Source organism: Megalobrama amblycephala, linkage group LG16 (assembly GCF_018812025.1).
Source record: "Megalobrama amblycephala isolate DHTTF-2021 linkage group LG16, ASM1881202v1, whole genome shotgun sequence".
Taxonomy (NCBI): Eukaryota; Metazoa; Chordata; class Actinopteri; order Cypriniformes; family Xenocyprididae; genus Megalobrama; species Megalobrama amblycephala.
Window position 1 is genome coordinate 8,853,432 of NC_063059.1, and position 16,719 is coordinate 8,870,150.

The following is a 16,719-nucleotide window of genomic DNA, read 5'->3' on the forward strand; positions in this document are numbered from 1 at the left end:
AATACTCACATAATCCGACGCATGCATGACGAACACTTTGTAAAGATCCATTTGAGGGTTATATTAGCTGTGTAAACTTTGTTTATGCTGTTTAAGGCAAGCGTGAGCTCCGTGGGCGGAGAGCACGAGATTTAAAGGGGCCGCACAGCATAAATCGGCTCATATTTAATGATGCCCCAAAATAGGCAAATTAATTAAAAAATTACTTTAAAAAAATCTATGGGGTATTTTGAGCTGAAACTTCACAGACATATTCAGGGGACACCTTAGACTTATATTACATCTTGTAAAAAAAACGTTCGATGGCACCTTTAAAATGCAATTAAGTGCAATAGTGTCATCACCTACATTAGTTTTAGAGTTTTTCCGTTTTGTTTGTACCTTGCAGTTGCTCAATGAGAGTCCAGGCCATACGTGAACCCTGAGCGTCAAACACGACGTGACCCTACGAGACACATATGCATAAATATAAATAGTTAAAAGACATTATGATAAAGACACGTCAATACAAAATCATCATAAAAGAAATCCATTTGTGATTCATCATGAAAACAGAAGCATAAAATCTGTGGAAAAATAAAGGCTGAATCATCCTATAATGACTTTGAGCTCAGATTCATTGTGTGCATTATAAAAACAGAATCATCTGAGACTGATGAGTGCCACAGCGAGTTTAAAATTTAAAAAGGCGTTCTGACAGGTCTAAGAAATGGATGTCTGGAGTATTTTATCTCATTGTTATTTGACAGCTATTTCTCCATTGCTTTTCATCAACTTACAGACACTCCTTCAAACGAGCTGGTGTTGAGGGCTCGGTATATTTCAGCAGTGATTTCCTTGTTGTTGTAGTTGAAGTCCTCCAGTGCCCAGCCTTTGGCCCTCAATGGGGCCACCGTTTTATTGAGGGCCAGTGCGAGAGCCCACACGGCATCATACGCCAACGGAGCTTCCTGAAACCCGCCCGTTTCTTCTGGGTTTTTGCCCCCGAGACGTGACATCAGCTGCACCAGAAACTCTTGGGAGGTCTGTGGAGGATTGTGGAGGAAATTTTCATAGTCGTCAAAGTCTTTGTCTGAGTTAGTCTTGAGATCCACTCACCAGGTTGGAGGCACCGCGGACGGTTCCGGGTTTAGCATGACGATTTCTGTGGTGACGTGCCCTTCCACGGCTTCCGTCATGTTCTCCACTGTGCAGTTGATGGCCGGATCTTTGATTTTAAACCAGTTGTCTGCGTACCAGCCGATGAGGAACCAAACATACTTCTTACCGAAGAGCTTTTCTTTGAAGACCTGCCAAAGATGACACCATGTTTTGAAGGTCTGTGCTTAAGCAATAATCGTATTCAATATTTTAATCTCAGTTAAGCCCCAGTGAGTTAACTCAAGCTGAGTAGAAGCATCGAACTGAATTGTGTTGAATTGACAGCTCAGATGTATTTGCAAAAAGTTGTCACTTACCTCACAAAACACCTTTCTGGCTTCAGTCTCGTAAAAGAGGCCAACTATGATTCTAGCATCTTGACGCTGGAGATGTTTTAGAGAAAAAAAAAGTTAAAAGACAACAAGACAATATAGACAATATAGTAAAGTGTCACTAGCCTGATTTACATCCATATATTTAATAATTTATTACCATTTCTATTTTTCACTATTTTCTGTGCAAGTGACAATTTTATTCTCTTGAACACATGGGATGGAACTGGAACCGAGGTTTTATGCAAGCATTCTTCAGATTTAAAGCATAAATTAAATTCATAGCTTGGATGGAAAGAGCAACTGATAACAAACTGCAAGAATGATTATTTATAATGACTTCACCGTGATTTGTTTAATAAGCTGCAGTCTAGGATGCTATGTTGCTTGGCAACCGCAAACAGCCTACAGAAAATAGACTATACTAGGATAATTTTTTATTTTGCTTTTATTCTGAATTATTAATAATATAATTGACGCTCTATTGAACATTTCTATATTAAAGCAATAATCCACTTGTGTGATTTGCCATGGGTAAGAACACCTTCTTGTGACTTATTGCTTTAATTTACTCTGTTTATGACATGCTTTAAAGATGAAGTGTGTAATTTCTGCACCATTAGCATTACCAAACTGAATTGCTAAAATGATGACTGTTTTTAAAATCTTTCCTGAACAAATTTTAGAGAAATCGTACTGGATACCTTACAGTTGTTTCTGTGTATTAAAGGATTATTTCACTTCTGAATTGAAATTTGTTCATGTTCATGTCTTTCTTTCTTCAGTTGAAAAGAAACTAAGGTTTTTGAGGAAAACACTGCAGGATTTTTCTCCATATAGTTGACTTCACCAGGGATCAACGGGTTGAAGGTCCAAATTGCAGTTTCAATGCAGCTTCAAAGGGCTCTACGCGATCCCAGCCGTGGAATAAGGGTCTTATCTAGTGAGAAACAACCGGTTATTTTCTAAAAATAAATAAAAAAATTATATACTTTAACTACAAATCCTCGTCTTGCACTGCTCTGCGATGCCACGCATGACGTTATCACGTTGTAAAGGTCACGTGTGACGTTGGCGGAAATACCACAGTAGGGCGAAAAACTCCATCTCATTTTCTCCTCCAATTTCAAAATCGTCCAACATCATTGTTTTACTTTTTTTTTTTTTTGTAAAGGCCGTTTGACTTAGTCTTTGCTTGTTCGTTTTGTCAACACTTGCTCGTAAACACTCGTACTTCCGCCTACGTCACACATGACCTTTCCAACATGATTACATAATGCGTGGCATCGCAGAGTAGTGCAAGATGAGCATTTGTGGTTAAAAAGTATATATATATATATATATATATATATATATATATATATATATATATATATATATATATATAGGGCTGTCAATCGATTAAAAATTTTAATCTAATTAATTACATACTCTGTGATTAATTAATCTAAATTAATCGAATACATAATTTTTGCTGTGAAAGTATTAAATATTTCAATTCAAATAAATCAATGCAGGGTTTTTCCTGGGTCAAAAATGGTGTTCGGTGGTGACAGACATGGTCATCCACACAAACAGTAAAAAGTGCCCTACCCACGTGATCTGCGAGCCCGATACTGACAATAAAGTACCCGTCACTCTCACTGTAATTCTTTCTTCCCCTCTTTGCAAAAAAAAAAAAAATTTGTATAGTGATTTTATAGCTTTGTAAGAGAAGATGCTTTTTTGCTAAACCTGAAAAGTATTAAAAAGTAGCATTTAGAAGTTATATAATATAATTTTCTACCATATACAATTGAATGCACCTAGCTAACAATAACTTACTTTGTTCTGGTTTCACCTCACTCCAGTCTAAACAAACTGATTTTATAGGTAGGCCTAATTTACTACACATTGTCATTTAAATAACCTGAAAATATTGTGGATTATTAAGGCTAATTTTACTAACCACTCTTGCTAAATGGGGTAAGCACACATATGTTCTCATTTCAGAGTTGTTCGAGTAAATGATTCATTATAGAACGTGTGGACAGATCAGTTGTTGTCATGATTCATTAAAATGAATCTGTTCAAATGAGTCATTAGGTCGCGAATTGGACATTAGCGGATGTTGACGCGTTGCGTGCGAATCGCGACTGTTATTAGGACATCGCAAAAGATTTGTCAACACAGAAAACACTTCACCGCTGGATAGGATTTTCTTTTTGTTTACTGAAAGTGTGGTTTATGTCAGCTGCACGTGCAGGGCGCCTGTCAGAGAAGATGAGGTGACGTTCTTTTGAGCACTCACACCCAGCGGTTATTCAGGAAAAACATTCTCCGAATGCGCCTCGTGAAACATGGATTCGGTTTTACGAACTTTTAGCATTGTGTCAGTTGATTTAGATTATTATGTGTGAGGTAGAGAGAGTGCAAAGACGGTGCTTACTTTGAAGACAGAGAGAGCTCGTGCGCATGAGAACGGCTCCAGGTTCAAAAGTCAATACGGAATGGATTAATCTGCGTTATTTTTTTTTTAACACGTTATTTTTTCTCAGATTAATTAATCGAAATTAACGCATCATTTTGACAGCCCTAATACATTATATAATATAATATATATATATATATATATATATATATATATATATATATATACATATACATACATACATACATATATACATATAAGAAAATAACCCATCGTTTTGCTAAATAAGAAGCAGCATTGAAGCTTGAAGCTGCATTGAAACTGCAGTTTGGACCTTCAATCCATTGGTCCTCGTTGAAGTCCACTATATGGAGAAAATCCTGGAATGTTTTTCTCAAAAACCTTAATTTCTTTTCAACTGAAGAAAGACATGAACATCTTGGATGACATAGGGGTGAGTAAATTATCAGGAAAATTTTAATTCTGAAGTGAACATCCTTTAAGGTGGGAAAGAAGAAAGTATTGTTGCACTGAAAAAACAAATTACGCACATCACCTTTAAAAACATAGATTTTATATAATGTCGTTCTGAATATTCAAATCACAAGGCTAGATATATGCCAAAACAAGTCAAGCATTTAACAAGACAGTCCTATTCTCATGAGATCTTCATGCAATATAATTTTACAATAAATAATGCTGTCTAACTATTCAATAATAGCTGCCAGTAGCGACCAAGACAGCATCCGAACCGTCACTTGATCTGACGAAGGAAACCGATCCTTCGGAGTGTTGATTTATTTCACATAAGGTTTTCATGTGCTCTGCCTGCTAGCTAGCTACCCGACATGGGCTGAGGAGAGGAAGTGAGCAGCTGGTGAATTTTTCATCAAAGCACCTTCAGGTTTTTGACAGCCACTGCGGGATCCGTGAGGAAGCTCTGTCTAACGCTTATCTCGATGCCGGCCTCCTTCACACGCTCTTCCAGATCATCCAAAGTCTGGAGAGAGAAAGAGAGAGCGGTGAGACAGCGGGACTGACAGGAGAGGAGTGATGTTTGTGAGAGTAGAGGACAGACAGGAAGAGAGCACATAAAAAGATCAAGGAGCGAATGAAAGAGAAGAACAAAAGGTGAATGGTCAAAGCGCAGACCAATGTAGAAAATGACAAAGTAAAGGAAATGGAAAAATAAAAGATAGGGAAAAAGACGGAGATACAAAACCTACTGACCACTCTAGATGCAAAAGCTAAATATTAGCGTTGTCAATTTAATGCGTTCATTTAATTGATTAGTTATGGAAAAAATAACATGTTAAAATTATTAACACATTTGACGAACACACCCCGCTCCAGACCTGTCATCTGACATTTCATTCAGTTGATGTGATGAACATGAAGCAGAGCAACAGCTCACAGTGTGATGTAGTCTATAGAATGCAGTTATATGCCCATAAAATTCAAGATACTGGGGCAAAAATGCCCCTGTATGAGTTGTTATCTCATATTTATATCATGATATAGTTAAGCAATATCACACGAGTAACGAGCGCAATATCACAAAAGTGCTGTTTTTGTTCCGACTAGCATGAATGCAAATGTGATACTGATTTTATACCACAGTCCAGCAAATAAGAAGTGAATATTGTGTTTATATTTTAGACACAATATTGTCTGTTTTTGTCAACGAAATATAAAGCCACAGCAGAACGACTGTGTATCTCCGAGCAACATAGCGGTGTTTCTGAACGAATTCGCACTTTGAACAAATCAGGTGAACGAATGATTCAATGGCCCATTAATAAAGAGAGCATTTAGTTAAAGGTTCAGTGTGTAAATTTTAGTTGCATCTAGCGGTGAGGTTACGAATTGCAACTAACGGCTCAGACCACCGCTCACCCCTCCCTTTCAAAGCATATAGAGAAGCTACACAGGACAAAGATGTTGTCGCCTGAGACAACAGAGAGTAGCCAGTCAAGCAATGAGGTTTCTTCTTACTTCTAACAATGAACGGTCTCTGCTTCTAATAAAACTAGATGACTACTACTACTACTACTACTCTTCTTCTTTAAAAACACCAACGAAGGAGAACAACAACAACGCAGTGACAAACACGCTCTGTAGAGCAGTTTGTCCATTTAGGGCTGCTGTAGAAACATGCCGACTTAACATGTATGGGGACCCACGGTGTATGTAGATAGAAAGATGTCTAATATTTAGGAAAATTTGTGAAAGATCTTCCTAATTATTAGGCACTGGGCCTTTAATTAATGAATGAATCAGCCGTTTAAATGAAAAGAATGAATGAATGATTCAATGACTTACTTATTTAGACATTTCCCGTCACCTACTGGCAGTTTTAGTTTCTTATTTAGAGTATCATTTCATTTAAAAAATAATGTTGTATTCCATCTAAAAAAAACAAAACAACAACAACAAAACACATTAAATGTATAGTTCACCCAAAAATGAAAACTCTGTCCTCATTTACTCATACCCCCATGGCCTAAAAGTTTATGTGTAATAAACTGAATCAAATATAATATTTCTTTCTAAAGCTGCTTTTTGTAATGTCTATTTGATGCTTTTCTTGTTTAACACAATAATGACTTTTAATTATCTTTTGGGGGTAATTTCTCAGCCAAATTTGATGTGCGCCACATTGTGTAATTAATTAGATTAACATTTTTAATTGCTTGACAGCTCTACTAAATATATATATTTACTCCAAATCACTCACTTATAGAAGCCAGTTACTTACCTACTGTAGGTTTTTTACCTAAGCTTTTTTTGGAAAAGTGCTTTGAGACATCCTACATCATGGAGGAAATGGTGAAAGAGGATGTGAACAGGAGAGAAGGATTGGGATGAAAGTAAATGAGAAAAAGAGATGAGCTGGTGAAGAGATGGAGGGGGATCATTAGCCTAGCAGAATTACACTAGCTCAATACTGAATCAATGCATGAGAGATTTATGACTTGGTCAATATTCCTAGCAGCTAACATGAAGAAAAATGACTTTAAGAGTCCTTCATCACTTAAGGAGAGAATAATCAACCATGGTCTTTGCCATTAACTCTAAGACATTAACCTTAGAGTAAAGGAGCAGCTAAGCTCGCTAACGGTTTTAAGAGGAAAAAGAAACTACTTTTCTGGGAAATGACTTCCTTTAAAGGGGTCATATCAGTTTTTAACATTTAATTTCCCCCCTGAGGTCCACGTACAGCATTTCTGTGTAAACACAGTCATAATTTATAATCATAACCATCCATTTCCATCCTCTTAGTGACATTTATTTATTTATTTTTGCTGTGACTTTTTTTGCATGTGAAATGAGTTACAATGTGTAATGTAGCCTCTTTACAAAGCCTGTATTACATTTTTACATGTTCACAAAACAATCAAAGCTGAAATGTGCCATAAAAAATGTGACAGTCTTGTCTAATGTTGGCATATGCAGAGTGGTAGGTGCTACACACAGCCAAGAATATGGATTTGACTACATTTACCCTCATTATTAGTTCTTCAGGTGTTCAATGAATATTTTGGTGTTTAGGAATAACACTGGCCTGTCTTATTCTACTTCCTCCTTACAGACATGTCAAGTCACCAAATAGGCATTCAATGTTACCTTATGTGGATTTTTGCATTTTAGTTTCAATAAATGTTTTTTTTTTTTAATCAGGGGAGGAAGTTTCTTAAAGTAAAGTAAAAAAAAAAAAAAAGTGCTACGCTTGTAAGACTAGTCTTAGCGGTTTATGCAACCGACCCCTGGTAACAAAAGGAAAACCACAGTATGATTGTACTAAGTAAGATAAATAAGAGAGAAAGCTCTGCAAGCAGGACTGACCGAGGTAAAGACTTCAGTCGTCTGCTGGATGGTGGCGATCTTTGTCCATCCCCACTTCTGGAAGAGCCGCACACGTGTAGGATTATGCAAAGTTGCTGACGGGTGCGTACGGAAGAAAGTGGGAAAGCGCTGGCGGTTGGATAATGCTGGAGAACTAGAGCCGTATGAAAACTACAGAGAGACAGCAAGAGAGAAACAGTAGGTAAAAAGGTGGAAGGATAGAGAGAGCACATTGAAAAGATTTACTCAGCTATATGGTTGACCTTATTTCATACCCCTAAAAAGAGTGAAACACAAAGCAAAAGCAGAGCAAAAATATGAGTCAGATTTCTGTGCACACTGTAAGAAGGGTAAATGTCAACCCAGGGAAGCTAGAAGCTTTGCGCAAACCTGAATAAATAAGACAGTCTGTTTCTTCATCCAATGTTGATGTGTCAGTAGTACAGCAGAGGAACGCTAACAAGTTTCAGACTTTCAAAACTAAATCTTTGTATTTCAAGCAATGAAACAGGTTGCTTGATAAAAATAAATGAATAAATAAAAAACATTTCCTTGTGAAAAAGAAGTGTGCTTCATTGTATTGAATGTGTACTTCAAATCTTAAAAGTAATGTACTTGCAGATAAAATAATATTTAATAATAAAATAACAACACATAGTCAAATTAAAAGTTTTACTTATAAATATTTTATATTACTATATTATATTATTTATAAGTAAACATTTACTCATATTTTAATAACATTTTGTCATGCTTTAAAGTAGTACACTTCTTTTTTTGTTGACTAACATACTAAAGCACATGTAAAGTACTTGATTAATAATTTCAACTGTAGTGTGTTATTCAATATTGAATATAAAATTAATATATTTTAACCATCTGCTGCTCCTCACCTTTTTTTATTTCAATGAATGTACTATATTTTAGTTTAATAATGTTTTTTATATAATATTTTGTATTTTTAGGTGATTTTATGTTACTAAATTATATTTATGCAGTAGTTATAATCCATCACAAAAAACAAACAAACATTAAATGTATAGTTCACCCAAAAATGAAAATTCTGTCCTCATTTACTCACCCCCATGGCCTAAAAGTTTATGTGTAATAAACTGAATCAAATACAATATTTCTTTCTAAAGCTGCTTTTTGTAATGTCTATTTGATGCTTTTCTCATTTAACACAATAATGACTTTATCTTTTGGGGGTAATTTCTCAGCATTTTTTTTTTTTTTTTCACTTTTTGAGCATAGAACTGAAAATGAAATTTCCAACTTAAACTGTCATAAATCTTGAATGCAGACACAGACTTTGTTTGGTCTCTTTTTAAAGAAGACACTTAGTAGATTATTGCTGTGAAAAACGTTTAAAAAAAAAAGTTACAGAAGTTTATTATGAAAAATGCACAAAAATACTTTTCAAATTTATTATGAAAAATACAGTCAAACCAAAAACTTACTCAGACATGTTTGATATTTTTTATATATTTTTACTAGTGGATGCAGGACACTATAGTTCATTTATGTAAGTGAGGATAGCAAAATAAAGTAAACTGTGACATATTATACCCAAAAATTCTTCCTACCAGTAAAATTGATAAAAATTTAGAACCAAAAATTATTCAGACACTTTGACCTGACCATGTTTTGCTTAAGTGTTATCTGACATAATTAAGATTAATGTTTTCTGACACAGTTTAACTCTGAGATCTTGTCATATTTTATTACCATTTTTTAAACTATAGTGAATAAACTGTATTAATGAATGAAATGTTCAAGGTGTCTGAATAAATTTTGGTTTGACTGTATATATTTTACAAAAAATGTTTTACTCTAAAACTGTGAGAAAATCAAAGCCATAAATCTAAACAAGTTGTGTTCCAAATTTGAGGTTGATATCTCAAAAAATGAGCTTTCAGTAAGATTTTGTTTGGGCGCAGTACCAATCGTTTCCACTCGATGAAATTCGCTTATTTCCATTTATTTCCAATTCTGTCATTTTTGACAAGTTTCATACCATTCCGATGAACTAAAAATGATCGAAGAGCACCAGAAGGTTAAATGTACTAAATTGTAATGTCATCATTAATAATGTGTTATTTCAATTATATTTAAATACACAATATACAAAATTCAATAGAAATTACATTAAAGTATATTTTAGTTTACCAAAAAAGCTCCACTACATATGAAGAGGTACTTAAATCATACTAGCACCCTAAATTCAGCTAATTGCATATAATATGAATTTAAATTATAATACATTTTTTATTTATCTGTAATTAACATCCATTAAACTGGCAGAAAACATTACATTTGGTTTGCACTTATGTATATACTATTTCTGTAATAATAAGTACTCTTTATAAAAGTATGCTAAAGTGTACTTCTTTTTCACAAGGATGGATTTGCCTAAAACTGTTGCATATAAACACAGTTATTTTTCGAGAGAATCTATTTCATAATCTACTCGAGTACAAACCCACTGAAGTCTTTCAGAAGGTTTCCTTGGAGAGTTAATTTGTTAAAAGCAAACTCACTATTCCAACTTTTTCTAAATTGCATGCAGCAAACGCAACTTACTTCACACAAGTAAACTTATCCGATGAGAACAAAGTCATGATAGAGAACATTATTTTCCAAATTCCTGCAAACCTCGGTGGATGCCAGATGATTGAAAAAGAATAATTGGAAAAAATAATTACTAAGGGTATCTTGTGTATTTCACACTCTTTTTTCACTTTCATACTCTCTTCAGTTCTCTGACTTCCTTGAGAGCCTCTTTTGACAGTTTTAATTTGTCAGCTTTTTCAATAGTGTAAACAAACTACAGAAAGTCAATAAGATCACAAGTCCAAATTCTTTTTGTTCCTTGACCCAAAAACAACACAGAACCCCTTGTTTTGTGTGGCACATTTGTTAATCCAAATCTCTAATCTAGTTGTAGCGAAAGCTGTAAAACAACTGTTTTATCATTTTGTTTAATCAGGAAAGAACAGTAAACCAACTTCTCAATATGAAACTCTGTAACGTTCGACAGTCAAATCCAGGTGTACGGAGAAACCAATGATCAACAATAAACATATAAGGAGTTTAGACACATAGCAAACACACCACTATTAGGTTCCACATGCGTGCCGCCTCAGCCACCAGTGTAGAAACGGAGCTGCAGCCCGGCATCAAGACGATCTTTATGGGCTCTGTGTACAGCAAGTCATACAGCAGTTTAGTGGCCTCTCCTGGATCACACTGAAGGAAAGAGAAAAACAACATCAAGACAGTCATAATTAGCCTACTGTCTTTGAAAAAGTTAACTGCAGCTTGCAGGGTGTAAAAGCTTCATTTGAGTGTGTCATAATCTATAAGGGATCAATGAAATCAGCACAGAAACACAGTATCTCATTGCCCAGAAAAACGATCTTGCACTGCAGTGAAGCTGTCACCAAAGACCTCTCGTGCTGCAGTTCACTGTGACAAATACAACAGGAAGTGATTCACAAATGAGGGGGTGACTGCTTGAAAGCAGCAGATGCAGTCACACTAAAATGGTGCCCTTGGTAACAATCAGCAGAAACACTTAATTAGGAGCGTAATGTACAGTTTTATTTTTGTTAAAGTTAGAACTAAATGGCATGTTGCTGGCCTCAAAAACAATGACAGTCAGAAAGGACCCACTTTGGATCCGTCTTACAAGGAGTAGATTAGAATAGAGAGAGTTTACTGCCATCCCAAACCAATAGTAACTCACTCCCACTAAACTTTTACTCTTTGAATTCTTGCACCTGGTAACAATACAAGTCAACACCATTATGACTAAAAGTTTGCTCGGAAGTATTTCCTTCTAGCCTGACGTGGTCATACTCAATTCTAGTTCGAATATGAGTCTGATACTGCTCCATTGGGCTTTGATTATGAGGGCGTATTTCAACCGATCCAGGAAAGACCTCAATTGGATAGACCTACAACCAATCAGAGCTACAGAGTAAGTGACGTATGTTGAGCGACGCATAGTTGTCAACAGAACTCTTCTTAGCGACCATCGGGGCCAGCTGATAAATCAAACTTTTGCCGAATCCCGTAGGAAGGATGGCAAAGACATCTTTCCCATTGACAAATGCCTTGATCGCGGTCCTCTGTTCCTTTTTTAAAATTAATGCGCTGTCGATATCTTCTATAACGGACGCGATGGCGGAATCTACACATCTCAATTCTTCAACAGCCATCATTGTTGTAAACTAATTGACCTTTCGCAAAGACCCGCCCCCCTTAGTTACTGTTGCTTTGTCCGACAAGCCGTGGCGCTGTCACGCCACACAGAGTGGAAAATACATCGCGGAGCAAAGAGGAAACTGACAACACATCGACAGACGAGACAGAGCAGGTTACTTATGATATTAAACAAAGTCCCAGCTTTCAAACTGTGTAGTTATTAAAAAAATTCAAACAATAAAAACTGTTTTGTGGCTCTTTAATGGGTTGTGACCATGATCGTGACAGATTGCTGTAGCGCCTCAGCTCAAGAGGCTCGTTAACCGATAGTATAATCAAATAAACATGAATGAACATGAGAATGAATGTTGTTTCAAACGCGGAAAGATGTCAATATGCACAATTTTTCAAGTTTAACTCCACCGAGGTTAATCTTATAACTCCTGACTGCTTTGTCAACAAAATGGCGGATGCGGCGTTCTGATTGGTTAGATCGCTTGTCAATCAAACTCCCCAAGCGCTCTTTGATGACGTGGCTGATTATGTTTCTGGTGATAATCTGTCAATAATCGCCCTGACAATGTGATTGGTCCGAACAGTTTCTGTTCGGGCATAATTACTCCTCTACGGATCGAGTCCAGACCGAACTCCCCGACCTCAAAATGTTGTGGGCGGGGCTAAGTTCGGCTGGCATCCAGGCTAATTTCCTTCTAAAGCAAGGTGGAATTTGACTCTGATAAGCGTATCCATAGCAGATATGTGGGAGTGGCCTTGGATAGCAATATGCCCAATGCATTATGGGTGTTTTCCTACCTATTTGGCAAAAGGAAAGACAAAAATGCCTTTTTTCTCTGTTTTTTGGTCAGGTAGCACTGAATTCAAAAAATGCTGTAATAATGCTGTAATAAAATGCCTTTTTATTGAACGCCATTTTGCCAGCAATGTACCCCTTTAAGTGCAAACCAAAATATTAAATGTTAAAGGTGCAATATGCAATATTTTCTGTCCGCTAGAGGTTTCTAGAGGCCTATTCAAAACAAAGGCGTAGCTTGATGATGCCAAGTTTGAGAGCGGAATCTTGGGAGATGTGGTCTTCACCTCAACGGACAGTGCAAAAGAATAGGGATTGGAGTCGGGAAGAAATCATGTTCATGGATGCGATTATTAACGTTACTGTATAAAGCAGAGCAGGACTGAGTGTTGTGGGAGCTGAACGAGGCCACTGGAGCGATTGCGCAACACACGCCTCACAAGCAGCGGGACTGTTATTATGACACAGTCGCCAGCGCTGCTTCCGCTTTTCTGGTCATGAGTATGAGGTAACACAGCTCTGTTTATTATATTAGATAATTTAAGAGTGTTGAAAATGTTATAACGTTACTCTGTGCGTTCGCTCGGTCGTTGCTGTGAGACACTGTTACACACTACAGTAAGCTAGATCGATTTTAGAATATCATATTAAATGCTGGATGGCTTGTGTTGATAAATGGCATGCAATTAATTTTAAAACATATTGTATGATGGAGAAAATGCTGTATTACGGTTACTAAAAATAAAGTTTCATCTGATTATGCTATGTTAGCTACTTGACAAAATAGTGTTTTTCTCTGAGGCATGGTAAAGCATGGTACTCGCAAAAAATCAAGACAATTAGATTTAAACAATAAGATTAAACGTGTTGAGCTATATATAATTCATTTTCCGTCTATAAATATATCAAAACAGTTGTTCCCTTGTCTAGTAAAACATGTCATATATTGAAGCGTCTTTGGTGTTTCCATGGTTTCTACAAAATAAAACCGGAAACCGAGGGTAACGTGGGTATGACGCAATTGACAGGCGACTCCTCACACGTCCCGAAGCCTTGGTTAAAACTGCAATTTTCTCACGATTTACAAATAGTTGGAAACATTTGGGATATTGTAAGTACTCAAGTGAACAAAATATATAACACTGGCCTAGTGGTTTTTTGGATATTTTACTGCAAAATTCTTACATATTTCACCTTTAAGTCCGACATTTTCGTATTTGTCATTCTAAAAATTTGTCACGCACAGAATCCTTGCACACCGAATCCGATGCTTATCAATTAATACATTGCGAAAAAATTCGCAAAAACAATACAATATGGAGTCTTCAAGCAGTGAGGATGATTTTGTTGTCCCCTCTCTTCTTAAAAAGAGAAAAAGAAAGAGAAATATTGGGTTCATCCAATCCTGAGATTGCGTAGAGAGGAAGGAGAGTTCCAACACTAGGAGCTCCAGTATTATCCCGAACGATTCAAAGTTTACTTCAGGATGTCAGTGGCTCAGTTTGATGCATTGCTAGCGATACGATCTTTATATTCCACCTCTTTGTATTCCGCACTATGTTTGTAATACAATGCTTTGTGCTGCGGGCGAAAAGGATCAACTTGTCAGACACCATTCTGGATTTTGGCGTTCGCTTGTACGGTGGCTCTGAATTGTCACCTCTCAAAATGCTTGCTACCGGCACGAAAAATGCAGAAAATTTAACCCGTCAACCATATCTGAATTTTTTTATGACGGACAAAAGTTTCGGAGACAGTGTGTAAATGTGATTGATACAACGTGAGGTTATATTTATTTTCAACGTACAAAAACTTCGCACCTTTAGTTCACCCAAAAATGAAATTCTGTCATTAAATACTCACCCTCATGTCATTCCAAACACATAAGACTTTCGTTCATCTTCACAACACAAATGAAGATATTTTAATGAAATCTGATTTCTGTCCCTCCATTGAAAGTATATTCACCCAGAACTCTTATCTTTCAAAACGTTCATAAAGATATAATAATAAAAAAAAAAACATTTGAATCGAGTGGTTTAATCAAATTCTTCTGAAGAGACATGATGCCTTTATATGATGAACATATTTAATTTAGGCTTTTATTGACATACAAACAGTGATCAGTGAACGTACACAGCGCTCAACCGTACTTGTGTACAGTGTACAATACAATAATAATACAAGTGATGGAATCAAACTGGCAGGTGATTTTTTGCAGTGGTAGCAGCAGTGCGTAAAAAACCTGAGGTATTAAATTGCAGGTAACAATTATTGTTATAGTAATTCACTGATACTGTATAATATGAAGAAATATTAATAAAACATTGTAAACAGATATTGATAAAGATACACTTGTGGTGCCAAGTACTGGCAGTAATGAAAATGGTTATTGCAGTTAGCCTCAGTGCAACAGTCTCGTCTTTCTCCATGAAGTGGAAGGTGTCAGGGAATTGAGTAGTTACTAGCAATAGCTAATAATAATAATTTCATTGGACCAATCTAGTACAATTTTGAAAGAGCCACATGTGGTTTCTCTGCTTCAGTCTCTCTTGGTATCTCCGGGGAGCTGAAGCATTTTTATTCAGTCCACGGGCTCGGAGAAGCAGCCATCGAAAGTGGCTTGACGTGAGGGAGGCATCTGTGTTCTTAAAGTCCCTGGAGCTGAAGGTTATGCAGGTCTCAGGACCAGAATACTGAGTGTCAGCTAAAAAGGGCAAGAAGACCTTTTCTCGCTGCTGCTGGACACAATGACAATTTTGTTTTTGTTGGGTCTGATATAACAGTGCAGGGTTGGGCAAAATTCAGAATTGAAGAATTGGCTGCCTTCCAGTTGACGATTTGGGATTTGAATTAATTTGGCCACACCTCACAGGAAGTTCAACTAACCTCACTATCTAACCTCTATCTAAGAAGTGTGTGTTGAATGTGCACTTGGAGTATATTTTTAAAAAAATAAAATAAAAGGCCAGTGTACTTAAAGAGAGTACACTTTCATGATTGTTCCAATAGCGACACTTGTGGTCTTTGCAATTGATTACTTATATTATTATTATTATTATATTTATTTCCTGTAAGTTTTTCTTTTTTCTTTTCTTTTTTTTTTTTTTACAAAACCTTCAAACAAGGCTTTGTCAAGCCAGCATTCGATTGATTGTCTTGACAAACTTTGCTATTCTATTAAAAACTACAGTTTACCCAAATTCTAGTTTATTTTATTTCTACTTCCTTAGATTTAAATTTGAAGTGCAATACTGCATCCTGTTTCTTACCGCAGTTAAAATTTAACATCCCAGTCCTTCTTTCTTGCTAATAATTTCCATTATGTCTATGACTATGATTGAGTCATAAAGAATATTTAGTGAATGTAAGCACATTGCGCATAAAAATAAAGACATCATCGCATACAGCGCAAGCTGCACTCTAAAAAATGACCGTGATTTTAACAGTAAAAGACTGTAAAAATGCTGCGGTGAAAAACTGTCAATTGTTTCCGTACTATATACGGTGAATAACTGTAATGGATCTAATGGTACATTTAATGTAATTTTACGGTAAAATACCGTTAAATTCACCGTTTTTGGAAGTGAAAAATAACAATTCATTGTAAAATTTACAGTGAAAAAACGTAAATTGACATTCCCACAATTCCCTGTGTGACACTTCACATTTTATAAATTTTCGTTTCTTTTTAGTTTTTCTCATTTTTTTCTAATCAGTTATGTACATTAGGGTTTTATGTTACATCTAATGTTGTTAAATTAATGTTTATTGCATTTTTAAAATTTCATGCATGTTACCATGATGGTGTTTAGTGTGTGTGTGTGAATGACACTGTGTGCACCTCTATATATTAGTATTGTCCTTCTCAGCTTGTGGAAAAGCTGCTTGTGATGAACTTTGATTCATCATGTGACTCTTATCACCACTGTGTTTGGTGACTGTCAGTGTATTATAAAGGTACAAAACAG

At 36.0% G+C, this 16,719-nt stretch overlaps 1 protein-coding gene across 1 annotated transcript in view; it reads right to left on the bottom strand.

Moving 5' to 3' along the window:
• gabbr1a (gamma-aminobutyric acid (GABA) B receptor, 1a) overlaps positions 1–16,719 on the bottom strand; it is an 85,794-nt gene that overhangs the window by 45,084 nt on the left and 23,991 nt on the right. The window contains 8 exon segments of the mRNA XM_048161499.1: positions 382–445; positions 780–1,025; positions 1,099–1,124; positions 1,127–1,289; positions 1,458–1,523; positions 4,781–4,882; positions 7,729–7,899; positions 10,843–10,977. Coding sequence (XP_048017456.1) covers positions 382–445; positions 780–1,025; positions 1,099–1,124; positions 1,127–1,289; positions 1,458–1,523; positions 4,781–4,882; positions 7,729–7,899; positions 10,843–10,977 — 973 coding nt within the window.